Below are 14,874 nucleotides of genomic sequence, written 5' to 3' on the forward strand. Positions count from 1 at the left end.
ATCCGGCCGGGATTGGGAGTCCCATAGGGTGGGGCACAATTGACCCAGCATCGCCCGAGTTTGGCCGGGGTAGGCCGTCAGTGTAAATAAGAATTTGTTCTTAACTGACTTGCCTATTTAAATACATTTTTAAAAAATGACTTGCTCTCTGGTCATCAGGCTGCCTGCTGTATTGTTTTTGGAGTTGGATTAGGGTTGGAAGTAAGCTCTCTCTGGCTGGAGAGGGGAGTTGTGTGTGTCAGGAATGTTGTCAGGAGTCTTTTGGGCAGATATACTACAGACTGGGGATTGACGCACAACCTTATGGGTTCATGGAAAGGACCACAGACAGACTGAACAACTGGCTACAATATGTACCTGATGACTTATAGTGTTTTGGTGAGCTCAAATTGCTAGCGCCGAAACCTGTTTGTCAATGATTTTACTTCTTAAGGGGAAGCAAGCTGCAGGTTGACGTTTATTGTCATGAGTCTTGTCCTGGAGGCAGAACTGGATGATTTCCCCTTAGATAGTCCAGCTGCAATGTACAAATTTTGTAAAAAAAAAACAACAAAAAAAAGCATGTTTTTTAATTATTTTTATTTTTTGGTTGTTGCTTTTAGGTCTTAATTTAAAGTTAGGATTAGGTAAAAAATCAGATTGTATTACTTTGTGGCTGTGCCAGCTAGCGATCACTCCGCAGAGCTGCCTCCAGAACAAGATTCATGACAAAAAAACTCAGCAAGCAAGCTGAGAGCTTTCAATTGTGGAGTATGTCTATTTGACACAATGACATGTAGGAGTGTGTGCATTTTACGTTTGAGTCAGACGCTCTTATCCAGAATGACTTACAGTAGTGCATACATTTTTCTACATGCATGTTGCCACTGTACAGTCCCATTGGTGAATTGTAGCATCAACAAAGTTAACAAAGTAAGAGTCTTTTATTTGAAATTGTTCATCTTTTACACATGAACAGATATTATACACAAGCCTTAGTGGTCCCTTGAGCCCATGACGTGGTCATTCAGAATGGTTATTGGGTGTCAGCTGGGATGGTTTTAAGGTGGAGGGCAAGGTCACACACAAACGCCCATATACACCCACACACATACGCACACACACACACAAAGAAACAAAACACTTACACACTAACAGACACAGACACGTAATGCAAGAGAAACTTCAACACATACTCTAGCCATCTAATGCACTGTAGACGTCAACAGAGGGGGGACTTAAAGTGCAAACAGCAAAAGAGGAGATCCTTCCCAGTCTTTTTTTACAAACATGAGTAATAGCTACCTCCACTGAAGCAATGATCTTAGTACGACACTGTCTTTACAAACATGATATCCCTATAGCACATTTATAGCTCAAACTGTGCCTTGCATTAGACAGAAATGACACTGCATAGTTCACTGGTTTGTCTTATACATTATTGCAGTACAATATAACTCCAAGTTCTGTTCTTGGGTATGATTCATGGGTATGAGAATGGCACAGGAACGTGGGTGGCTGTGTGGGTACTACTAAGTACTAGCTACTATAAGGAGGGAATTGTGATGAGTCAATGACTCAGTGGAGATGGGCGAGTAGATTCGACAGGGTGGTCCTACAGTAATGATGAGACTGGCCTGTAGTCCAGTGGAACAGGAGATGCAGTGTTAATACTGTAAAGCAGTAGTAATCCAAATGGAATAGAGTGGGCAGTAGTCCAGATGTAATGCTTCAGGTTGTCTGTAGTCCACATGTTTTGTTGAAGATGGTGGGTCTTCAGAGGATACACACCAGGACGACGAACGGTTAAAAGCCGTGGGGGGCCGTCCTATCGCCTCTGACCAGAATATCGGCTATTATTTCCCCATGATTCTACATTTGGATCATTTGGATCGTTCACACCCAGCAGGTGATCGCTAACACACCGCAGCCATCTGTTTATTTTAGCCGTTATTCGTTCCGGTGTGGTTCTTCTCTGAATGTAGGGGGAACAGCAGAGGGAAGAGGGATGCTGATCCATTCTGGGTCATTGATGGGTTCCTTGGGAAATCCATAACGGGAGGTCTGGCCAGCCCAGTAGGGTTTACATGTCAGTATGGGTTAAACAATTCCTCTGTGCCTATTATCCCCATATTCTGGTGAAGGTGGCCTGTGGTCCAAATGTATAGAGGGATAAGCAGAGGGAAGGGGACTCTGGTTCATAACAACTTCCGTGGCACGTCCGTCATGGGAAGTCCATAGAGTCTATAGGGTGGGGTTGTGAGTCAGTAGGGGGCAAACAGTAACTGTGTATGGGAGGTCCTGACAGGCCCGGGGGCGGGGCGGAGCAGGGCAGCAGGGAGGGTATGTGTCTGAAAAAGGGTGGGGCCATGGGAGGGAGTGTGGGTGGAGCGGAGGCCAGGGAAGGCCGAGCCCATGGCTGCTGCTGCTGATGCCAATGCTGCCAGGTGAGCGGGCATTATCTGGGTTATCTGAGGTTGGCACAACTCCTTCCCCACTGTCAGCTTCACCTGGTGAGAGAGAGAGAGAGAGAGAGAGAGAGAGAGAGAGAGAGAGAGAGAGAGAGAGAGAGAGAGAGAGAGAGAGAGAGAGAGAGAGAGAGAGAGAGAGAGAGAGACAGAGAGGGAGACAGAGAGGGAGACAGAGAGGGAGAGCGAGCGGGAGAGCGAGCGGGAGAGACAGAGAACAAAAACTAAATCAGTGTCTGAGAGTATGGGTTTGAAGGTCAATGGAGCCCTTTGAAATCGCCTTCTGTATTAGTGATAGGGAAATAGAGCTTCCTCTGAACACCAAGATGGAAATTGTTATGTGCTGTCAATCAACTGACTCATGTATTCTAACCTACTGGGAGGAATCTTTGCTCTTTCCATATAAAAGTGTCTCCTCTGGGTTAATACAGTTGATGATGGGATTTAGAGGAGTCATTTACCACAGATTGTCAACCCCTGGGCCTGGTCGCAAGTTATCTCTGTCTGCCACTTTATGAGACCCATGATGGAAACTTGACTTTTCCCTCATTTTTTTCTGCCATTTGGCCCCAGATGAATCCCCAATACATTCCACCTTTAGCATGCTGGTCTCAGACCTTCATTTTTACTACGCCTGTAAAGTCACAAACCGTATTAACTCATATCCAGGGGTTATTGAATAAACAAATAATGAAGAACACTGTTTTAGATGACAAAACAAGAGAAAGAGATACCCTCAATCGTGTCTCTCACATCTTGGTGATATAGATTTGTGGAGTAGAGACTTTCTGATTGTTTAGGTGATTCCTATGATTCTGTATTTTGTCAGTATTGAGACAAGGAGGGACTTACTGGTTGTGTGGCCTGGCCTTTCGGGGGTTTACTGTAGGGACTGTATTTGGGTTTGGCCGGTTTTCCTGCCGCTCGGTCTTTGTGACGTCTGCTGCTGATGTGCTGGAGGAGAGACGGAGAGGACAGTAAGGTTATATAGTAAGAAAGAGAGTGACTACAAGTGATTGGTCCTAGATTCATCCCCCGCGGGACGGTTGAGCTAACGTAGGCTAATGTTATTAGCATGAGGTTGTAAGTAACAAGAACATTTCCCAGGACATAGACATAACTGATATGGGCAGAAAGCTTAAATTCTTGTTAATCTAACTGCACTGTCCAATTTACAGTAGCTATTACAGTGAAAGAATACCATGCTGTTGTTTGAGGAGAGTGCACTGTTATGAACTTGAAAATGTATTAATAAACCAATTAGGGTTCATTGGATCAGTCTAATACTTTACACATGCACTGCTGCCACCTAGTGGCCAAAATATACATTACGCCTGGGCTGAAATAATACATTATGGCCTTTCTCTTGCATTTCAAAGATGATGGTAAAAATGTTTTTAAATACTATGTTTTTTTTCTTTTAATTATTTTTTACCAGATCTAATGTGTTATATTCTCCTACATTAATTTAACATTTCCACAAACTTCAAAGTGTTTATTTTCAAATGGTAGCAAGAATATGCATATCCTTGCTTCAGGTCTTGAGCTACAGGCAGATAGATTTGGGTATGTAATTTTAGGTGAAAATTGAAACAAAATGGCCGGATCTGTCACGTTCACTGTCCTCAAACTCCCTGTCATAGATCAGCCAAGGCGCAGCGTGCCGGTAATTCCACACACTTTATTGAAGAAAACCAAACAAAACAATAAACAGGTAAAACAGAAAGAAACATGACGCTCTGGGGCTGCTCAAAGGCAGCTACACAAAAACAAGATCCCACAACTCAAGGAGGGAAAAAGGGCTGCCTAAGTATGGTTCCCAATCAGAGATAACGATGGACAGCTGCCTCTGATTGGAAACCACACTCAGCCAAAACAAAGAAATAGAAAAGCTAGATTTCCCACCCCACATCACACCCTGACCTAACCAAACTAGAGGAAAATAAACGTCTCTAAGGTCAGGGCGTGACAGGATCCTTAAGAGTTAAGGGGGCTCTAAACGACCAAGGAGGACAGAACACCACTAATTGATTTGGAAGGGTTGTCAGCCGTAGAGGTACAAGAAAATTGCCAGTAAATGCAATATGTCAAAATTGCATGATCAATGCGGCACTCTAAAAGTCCAAATATATATATAAAAAAAACTTGCCAATTAAATTTTAAGACATGTTCCATTCATCCAGTTTTGAAAGCCTACCTACTAATTTGTTTCTATTCATTTAGTGTAATCAATGCTTGAAAACGGTTTTCTGTCATGTCAAGGTTATATTACGTAGGCTTAGTAATCATTTCCAAATAGACACTACTTCAACAAACCCAAGAGAGACAGATACAGTTATACCACTGATAAGAACATGACATTTAAATATAGTGAATTCAAACAATTCCCATTAACCAAATTCACAATGTTCACTCATGGAACTGTGATAATATACAATGGCTAATGTTCATGTAACACCCTGGTGTAGCTCACCTGTTTTAGCTGTGTCTCAGAGTTGACGTGTACATCGCAGATCTCACAGTGAAAGGTTTTGTTCTGCAGGCCCGTGGCTGCCTTGGTGGGCGGAGCTAGGTTACTCTTGACCCCTGGCCGGGGGAAGGACTTGATGGAGCCCACACCACTCCTGGCCTCTAGCATGGTCTTGTGCTTCGTACCTGGATGATAAAATAGGAAAAAGTGAGTTACAATAAGGTCTTTCAAGCATTTGCATCCACAGTCCTTTGCCACTATTATGTAAACAGCATTGAGAGACACTGACATTAACTGCCAATGAATAGACCCTAACAATCAATTGATGATTGGCTGTGTTCTTAACATTGACCAAAGAGTGAACTCTATTTAAGAGCTGCTACACAGGGTTAGCGATCGAGCCCCTCAGGGACAGGAGAACCTGAGAGGAGGGCAGACCTCTCACCACTGTTATGAGCCTCCAGTTGGGATGCCGAGTTGACGGCCATCTTGCAGAGCGAGCAGTAGAGCAGACGCCTGGCTTTCTCTTCCTCTGTCTCCGGGTCTGTCTCAGCCTCTTGCTCCACCTCCATGTCTGGTTCTAAAGGTGAGCTGGGTTTGGGCGAGGCCCGGTCGTCCCATCCTGTAGCTGAGGTAGTCTCTGTCCCTGTGGATGAGTTGGGACTCGATGCCAGCGTAGGTGCCAGGGGTGGTAACATCGATGTCATGGGTGCCAGGGTTGATGCCAGGGTTCCCAGGGTTGGAGCCAGTGTGAGCACAGGAGATAGTGGTAGTGGCGATGCACCTGGAAAGCCATCTGCAGAGGGTGATAGATGTGCTATTTCAGCAGGGAAGGTAAATTAACACGTTACAAGACGACTACTGCACCAAAAATAATTGTCTCATGTAGAGAGATCAAAGTCATCTATGGATCAATAAGATCTGATGAGAGAAACAACACAAGTTGTTATAAAAAATACAGTGAACTGGCTCCTCATTTACCAAAATGACATTTTAGTCTCGGCAGCATCCCCTGATCGATGTCAATTCCTCTCAGTTCTCTCTACTGCAATGACACAGAGTGAAGATCGCCAGGCAAGGGAGCGAATCAATAGTGAATTATGTCGTGCTATTTTAGCAAACCACTATGTATAGCCCTTATTTATCCCAGTAGACATGTCAGAGAAGCACAATACTGATGGGAGTTACAACATCACTAGACACACATTTATCACAGTCCCAAGAACAAGCTATTCATTCACTTTCTGCTATTAAGGTGATTTTGAGAGCAGCCGTTAGGTTTGGTATGTAATTACAAACACAAAAATGCGTTCATTTATTAGTGTTGATGAGCGTAAAAGAATGAATGTTATTTGTGACAATTTTAATGTCATTGATCAATCTTCCAGTGCAAGAATTGTAATCGCTTATTCCATGAGATCTCAATTAAATGATTTGAAAACTTTACATGAAGTTCCACATGACCCCAAACCATTTCATTCATAATACTCTACAATATCCACATTACAATATACACCATTCACTCCAGTTTACATTTTTGACGCTGGATATCTGTTATATCACATGACGCCACCATAATTAGCATTTGAGTGAATCTTTAATTGGATGGTAATTGATGGTGGGCCGCACCTTGTCACTGATGAATACCGTTTCTGCTAAGAGGAAAACAATAACAGTGCCCTCTCACCCCCCTGCAATTATCATCCAGCTACTCCCAGCCTTCTCTTGAGTGCCAGGTATCAAAACACCCCGCAGTCACACTAAGCCAATCACTCAATCAAAGCCAACTCACTAGAGACCGAGAGCTGTCAACCTACCTCCTTCTGTGGGCAGGTTTTCAGCACAAGATAATGATTCGATTTTTCCATGAAAAGCAGGGTTATATGCGTTTTTGTAGTTTGTCTGTCAACATACATGTATTTTGCTTGCATGCGCACATGCGTGTCTCTATACATGTGCTTTTGAGTATGTACTCTATGTACAATGTGTTTTTGTGGTGAGTATATACAGTATGTTATATTTACAGTATGTGTGTGGTTGTGTACTGTTCACACACAAGCACGGATGTGACTCTTCGTTGCTTCATCTTTTAAACAGGAAATCCCATTTCAGTGACACACCTCCATTTCAATCAAGGGCGGCCTGTTCAAAAGGCAATGTAGGCACATGCATGTGTCTGTTCTTGCATTGCATTGCAGTGCACACATCTTCCATAACGCCCTTAAAAGAGCCATTTGCCTTTCGCGAGCAGGCGATTATAGTGTACTTGGCTGGCCTAAAACGCCCTCTACTCTGGGAAGGCTCCAGTAATCCATATCCCCACTCGCTGTGACCTAACTGGCGGGGGGGGGGGGGGGGGGGGGGGGGGGGGGGGGGCTAGTGAGGGAGAGAGAGAGAGAGAAAATGGAAGATAAGGAGTAATAGAGTAAATAAGGAAAGGAATAAGGAGACGGAACGAGAGCGTGAAGAGGGAAAGAGAGCGTGGAGAGGGAAAGACAGATTGGAGAGGAAGCAACAGTGAGAGAGAAGGAGGGAATGAAAAATACAGTATGTGAAAGAAAGAAAGAGGAGGGAGTACAAGGGCCCCAGAAGGAAAGGGGGAAGAGAAGAGATCAAATCAAGAGGGACACAATTAAAGAGAGAGAGAGCGGGAAAGAGAGTGGATGCCACAAAGAAAGAGGGAATTCGATTGGGGAAAAGAGACAGCTATCATGACCCTCTTGGAGAGCTCCCCATCTTTTTCATCATCTGTTTCAGTTTTTCTTTTACTCCCCAATTTTGATCTTGTCTCATCGCTGCAACTCCCCAACAGGTTTGGGAGAGGCGAAGGTGGAGTCATGCGTCCTCCAAACATGACCCGCCTAACCACGCTCCTTAACATCCGCCAGCTTAACCCGGAAGCCAGCCGCACCAATGTGTCAGAGGAAACACCGTTTAACTGGCGACCGGGGTCAGCCTGCAGGCACTTGGCCCACCACAAGGAATCACTAGGGCACGATGAGCCAAGTAAGCCCCCTTGGCCAAACCCTCCCCTAACCTGGATGACACTGTGCACCGTCCTATGTGACTCCCGGCCACGGCCGGTTGTGGAACAGCCCTGGAATGAACCAGGGTCTGTAGTAACGCCTCTATCACTGCGATGCAGTGCCTTAGACCAATGCGCCACTCGGGAGGCCCACGGCACCTGTTTCTATACCTCTACAGCTCAGTTTGCCCAGGAGATTTCCTTTGGCGATAGAGCAGAAATGCTCTTCTCAAATCCTTACTCTTGTTATGCTTCAAGGCAATCACAGAGCGCCCCATGATATCTGATTACCTTTCTCAATGATAATTAAAATGATTGAGCCCCATTATATGCCACCATGACTTAAAGGACAGAAACCCCTCAAGGCCCTGCAGTTGTGAGGCATTCTTTCCTTTCTTCATTTTGATTTTCAGGCCAACTAGAGGCAGTTTTGAATCTACTGTGATTAGGATCTTGATAAAGTAGCTTTGATACAGAAGTGTATTTATAATGGTAGTGATTATCATTTGGATAACAGAGCAAAATTATCTTTGAGATATTTCACAGCAAGGGTCATAGATCTTACGTTGACTCATTCAACCCCTCCTTCCTCATTGGAATTCATTCTCCAGTGTCACGGTTGTTGGGATAGACGGACCAAGGTGCAGCGTGATTCGAGTTCCACATCTTTTATTAGTGAAACTTAAACAAAACAATAAACAAACAACGGACGTGAAGTAACAGAGCGCACATCAGCACTCAACAAAACAATATCCCACAACCCAGGTAGGAACAATGGAGAACTTAAGTATGATCCCAAATTAGAGACAACGAACATCAGCTGCCTCTAATTGGGAACCATACCAAGAGCACCAACATAAAAATGAAAAAACTAGAACACCCCCTAGTCACGCCCTGACCTACAACACCATAGAGAACCAAGGGCTTCTACAGCCCTAAACCTCCTCAGAACTTCTCACAAATGAGGGTATTTACAGTAAATCCTAGTTCCAGGCAAGTGAAAAGCAGGTTTCATGCACAGAGTCATCAGCTTTGCCACTTTGTGATGCATGTCTGTGTGTAAGGGCTTTTTCCAACCCAGTGCATACAGATTTGGATCTTTGAATTCCTTGTTAGTTAGGAGACGTGCATGGGGAGCTTTAGTGGTTAACTGATGGCTGAACAAGCCTAAGCTAGCCCCCATGCCCCATGCCTGTTCTATTGTGCAGCTGCTGTCAGTGCAGGCATGGCTCCCCTGACAATCTGCTCTTTAATAGCTAATATCAGGGTACATTTCCTCAGGCACTGGACTGGAACTGAGAGATGGCGACTGCGTTATGGGCAACTCTTCTCTTTCTTAGCCACGTGCATGCGCACACACGCACACGCACACATACACAGACAGACACCCACACACACAGCTTGACAAGCAGTGGCTAAGTCATTGGCTAATTTATACAATCTCACTGTGGCCAGCTGTCCATTCGAAGCCACACACAAGTTCACAAGTCTAAAACACACACACATCCTCAAAATGCATACAGAAAATACATGAACACAAAATGTGTGTTATAATGGCTCTTTGGCAGAAGTTATGCATCAACACTGAGAGCCCACTATCAAGAGAAACTGCAGTTCCTCTCCCCATTCCTCATATCTGCTCTCCGTAGCCATTTCTCTTCCCTGACCTCTGCTTTTCATTAGAGGAGCTCACGGGCACTGATATACCTCTAAATACTTCAGCCTTAAAGATAATGTGGCGTTTACCCGCCTCGCCAATTAATTTCCCTGACATCTGAGCACATTAATATTCATTACCCAACGCCACTTTTGACAAACGGATGCTCCCACGCTTTGTAGACACGATAGTGAGGTGGAGGAGAAACCTGCTTGTTTTGTTTTGGGAGGTCAGTGATGAAAATGATTTATGGCTATTTGTTCCTTTCCCGATACAGTGTTTAATGGTCTGTCTTTGAGGCCTTTCAGGGTCTTATTTTTAAACATTATTTTGTGAACAATATTTTCCACATAGTGAGACGTGGGCTTGCTCTTGAAACACACCTATGAGTGAGCTCTGGACTGCATTTCTCTAACAAATACATAAATATTAAAATATATACTGTCTGAATAAACTAAAGCTTGTTTTGGAATTCATTAGGTGCGTACCAGACTGAAGAGTGATATCAGCTCTCGCTAAAGGGGGTTTCAATTAAGAAAACATGAGGAGGACCAACACATACATTGACGAAATCCCCCATTGTGGAGCAAACGTTATATTAAAAAGTTACCTGGTATACTCTACCTTCACAACTCCAATCAAACTTTATTTGTCACATGCGCCGAATACAACAGGTGCAAACCTTACCGTGAAATGCTTACAAGCCCTTAACCAACAATGCAGTTCAAGAAAGAGTTAAGAAAATATTTACCAAATAAGCTAAAGTAAAAAATTATAAAAACAATAAAATAACACAATAAATAACACAATAACACAATAAAATAACGAGGCTATATACAGGGTGTACCGGTACCGAGTCAATGTGCGGGGGTACAGGTTAGTCGAGGTAATTCGTACATGTAGGTAGGGGTAAAGAAACTAGAATGTGGGGACAAAACATTGTCCCATTGGAATAAATATCTTATGTCTTTTGAAATATGTTGATACCCTCTCCGTAGATTGTGAACTATCCTATTCTGCAGGTGTGAACATGTGGGACCAGAGTGTTCACAATGCAGCGCCTTACAGAGTGTGAAGAGGAATCGCAGAACCTGAGCTCAATTATAGGGCGGCAGGTAGCCTAGTGGTTAGAGCATTGGACTAGTAACCGAAAGATCGAATCCCTGAGCTGACAAGGTACAAATCTGTCGTTCTGCCCCTGAACAAGGCACTTGGTGTCATGGTGACACATGACACCATGTGACACCATGACCACTGTTCCTAGGCCGTCATTGAAAATAAGAATTTGTTCTTAACTGACTTGCCTAGTTAAATAAAGGTAAAATAAAAATAAAAATATGGATGCTTGTATGTGCTCCAGAAATGTGCTCCTGGTTTAAAATCGCTTACTCATGGAACATTGGATTGTAGGTCCTATACTGAGGCACTCAGACCTAATCCTGGAGAGCCATGGTCCAAGGTTTCATTGGTGCCGTTTTATTAGGCAATTAAAGATGGATACAGGAATACTTTACAAGTGGACAGAGGTTACCCAGATAGCACTCTGGTTCTCCAGGTCCAATGGATTTAGCTGTAAGATTAATGGAATTGACAGAAGGTCACCCTCCACTGACTACATTTTAGAAAGATAAAAGACAGTCAAGCTTATCTGGTCCTGGTGCCTGTCTCCTGTACTAAATATACATCATCAAGACGTCTCCTGCATCTACTTCCTCCTGCTCCCAACTTCCTCTATTGTGACACCATGATCAGATATACAACATTTACAGTAATGTTATCCAGGTGAAAACAAATGGATGTGAAGAAAGAGAACTATCAGCACACTGTTTCTGTACTGTTTTCTTTTGCAACCTTTACACCAAAGGGACCTGGTCAGGTATTTCGGCAGACTCGGCACCTTTTGAAATTTGTTGGATGGATGTGACAAAGAAAAGAGTGACAGACAGAGCGAGTGGATGGGGATTGGAAAAAACAGCGGATACGGAAGGAAAGTAAAGGAAAATTACCAACCTTTCCTGCCAGTGCCGTAGCACATTGCTGGAGGGTTGATGCTCTTAGTAGGGGTTTCGTGGTTGGTGGTTTCCTTGGTGACCACTGAACCTTTGAGCTTACATTTGGTAGCGTCCAGAGATTTCAGCTTCTTGGCGTGTTTTGTTCCTTTGTAGTGGGCTAAGGCTTGGCTCTGCGAGAAGAACAAATAGCAGGCTCGATTTAAACCTGGCCAAACTATGACCAAAAACTAAAATATACAAAACACAGTGCGCTGCAGAGTTTGTCCCAGTTTAATTTACAATGTTATCCAATGTTTGTCTTTGTCTCGCATGTCAGTATAGTATCAGGGGCCATGTGACGGTGAATCTGTGATAGTCTGATGTTTCATTAATGTAGCTGTTTGAGTTTAGAGTCCAGACACGATTCTTCCAAGATTCACCTTCACAACGGATTTACCCAGACGCATGGACTGGGCCACATGCAAAAACTTTCAGTCGTCCTTGTTTACCTCCACATACTTTCTGGCTGACTTTGCCCGTGACAAGAATTCTTACTTGCTGTTTGCAATTTTTAGGAGAACATTTCTCCATGCCATTAGAGCAAATCAACAAAATGGAAATTTCCAGAATAAAAACCTTTTCTCTACACTCAACCTAAATTGATTTAGTCTGTGGAGGACATAGACAATTACTGGCATTGGAAAATGCATAAAATACTAAATCCTCTAATGCAAGGAACCAAAAAAAAAGCCAAGCATGGCACTAGCTAGGTTTCCATCCAATTGGCAACAGATTTTTATGCAAATATTCTGAAGTCAGAAGAAATGATGTGTTATATAGCGAATTTCTGGTCTTGGCACGTGCGCTCTAACCAACATCTTGCAGATACAGTGCGGGTAGGCTACCTACATGATAAGAGCAAGATTATTTGTATTTTTCCGAATGGCAGCCAAGCATCGATTATCATGTCATCAGAATAAGACCCTAGATATTTATTGGAAAGGATCCTCAAGCTCATCAACTTGCACTTTCACCACCCTGTGAAGTTCATCATAACTTATTTCATCTGTAGCTTATTAATATACAGCCTGCTAAACGAGTCGTAGTGGAAGGACCACACAATATCATCGCGTGACTTCAAATTTACTTCGATATGATGGTCATTCTATCAATATTTGCGCATAAAGGCATTTCCACCGTCATTTCTTGCATCATTCATTTTACAGACCCAAAAAGATCCCACCTTGTCCAGCGTATTTTGTTTGGTTGACATTTGGAAAGTTTTCTGACAAATTTGCTGTTTCCATCAGGCCTGTTACGACATTTTTGATCTGACATGTTCTTTACATGCATAAAAAGGTTGGATGGAAACCTGGTTCATGTCTATGTTATCTTTCCTCCAATATATTGCTTCCTTATGTCATGCTCCAGTTATCCAAGCCATCAGTAGATTTTTGCCAGAAGACAAGTGATATGGATGAGTGTTTAGTGTAATCAAGACCATAATTAATCTTTCATTAGAGCAATGATGTGGAAGAATTGCCTTAATGATACTTGAGATTTGACACAGACCAGATTAAGGTGGGGAAGGAGGCAATTCGTTTTTGGATGGTCTATAAGTGAGAAAGACATCTTACCAAATAAGACTGTCAATTAGCCATTTAGTCAGTCAATCATCGCACAGAAAAATTAAAGTGCATTCCCACGTGTGATATTTCATGTTCTGTGCATTCTTTAAATCATTCTTAAAATATACTCTAAACAAATAGATCAGCCAAACCGGTGACATTTTTTGGTTGGGTTATAGTCACTATGTTACAGTATATGGGTGGCTATATGGAAATATCTTGCTGGCCGTGTAATTAGATCAATAAAACCACGTGTATGTTACTTGAACTCTGTGAAGCATTTATTTGGGCTGCAATTTCTGAGGCTGGTAACTCTATTGAACTTCTCCTCTGCAGCAGAGGTAACTCTGGGTCTTCCTTTCCTGTGGCGGTCCTCATGAGAGCCAGTTTCATCATAGCGCTTGATGGTTTTTGCGACTGCACTTGAAGAAACTTCAAACTTTAACTTTAGGACTGACTAACCTTCATGTCTTAAAGTAATGATGGACTGTGGTTTCGCTTTGCTTATTTGAGCTGTTCTTGCCATAATATGGACTTGATCTTTTACCAAATAGGGCTATCTTCTGTATACCCTACCTTGTAACAATAGCTCCAACACAACCCAGGAAGCCAAATACCATGATGATGACTCCAATGACTAAGAGCAGGTTTAGAGCTGGGACTGCTTCATCTGCAATACTGCTTCTATCCATATTTACTTTGGTAGATGGAGACACCCATAAGGATGCATCCATCGATCCAAGGCAGCAAGTTGAAGAAGAAAAGCAGATACTTCAGACCCTTTTTATAGACTGCCATTTTCTGTCAACAGCCAAGCAAGAGGTGGAGAGAGTGAGTGTGAAGTTCTCCACAGTGTGAGACTGGTTTGGTGGTAGTGGGTGTGTTTGTGGCTTGTGTTTTACTGGTCACCAATCAGAACATAAATAGTTATCTCCTCAGGTTGAAATGTGAGGAGACATCCTCCTCTAAAGAATGACTCAAGGTAAAAATAGTTTTACTGTTTCAGCAAGATATTTGAGAGCTGTGTCAGCTTATTGAGGCATTTTTGACTTAGCGCAGAGGAAAACTGGGTGGGAATATCCCAATTATATGGTACAATGGAAAGACCGCTTTAATTAAATCATATTGTATGTATTTTAGCTTTTTTCACCACTCAAAAGTTCAGGTATTCCATTCTTCACCAAAGTAAGTTAAGCTACACGCACCATCCAAACAACCTCCCAAGTCCACCAGGTTTCTCCATCCAATTTAAACTCCTATATAGTCAATCTGCAAAGATGCTAAAGTATTTTTAATGCCCAAGTGACATCAAACTGAAATTTCTTCTCCCTATCTCGGTACCACGGAGATTTGATAGGTAAACACCATCTTTATCTGTTTGCTCAGGAGTTGTGATTGATGGCTGGGATGGATGATGATTATCCTGAGCTAGACCTCAATGCTGAAGAAATAATAACTGCCGCATTGAGTAATCACTAGCACATTGGGGCCCTGAATAGATAGATAGCTTCCTTAGAGGAGGAAGTATGACAATGCCATTTTGGAATGCTACTGAATTAACTACCCCTGGCTCAAAAATGTGTTTTAAATTGTAGGAAAATGCGTATTGATGGTAAGAATAAGGAAATTGTACATTCAGCTTCCATGCATTTTAGT

The 14,874-nt window shown here is 42.9% G+C and overlaps 1 protein-coding gene across 1 annotated transcript in view; it reads right to left on the reverse strand.

The window, feature by feature from the left end:
* Positions 1–904: 904 nt before the first annotated feature.
* The window catches only part of LOC106582075 (zinc finger protein 385D), a 43,194-nt gene continuing 29,224 nt past the window's right edge, over positions 905–14,874 (reverse strand). The window contains exons 4-8 of the mRNA XM_014164809.3: positions 11,610–11,781; positions 5,363–5,713; positions 4,921–5,102; positions 3,300–3,401; positions 905–2,489 (exon numbers count right to left, since the gene is read on the reverse strand). Of these exons, the coding sequence (XP_014020284.1) occupies positions 2,244–2,489; positions 3,300–3,401; positions 4,921–5,102; positions 5,363–5,713; positions 11,610–11,781 (1,053 nt within the window). The 3' untranslated portion in view covers positions 905–2,243. The remainder of the gene's footprint in view (positions 2,490–3,299; positions 3,402–4,920; positions 5,103–5,362; positions 5,714–11,609; positions 11,782–14,874) is intronic.

This window comes from Salmo salar, chromosome 02, assembly GCF_965601325.2.
Source record: "Salmo salar chromosome 02, fSalSal1, whole genome shotgun sequence".
Taxonomy (NCBI): Eukaryota; Metazoa; Chordata; class Actinopteri; order Salmoniformes; family Salmonidae; genus Salmo; species Salmo salar.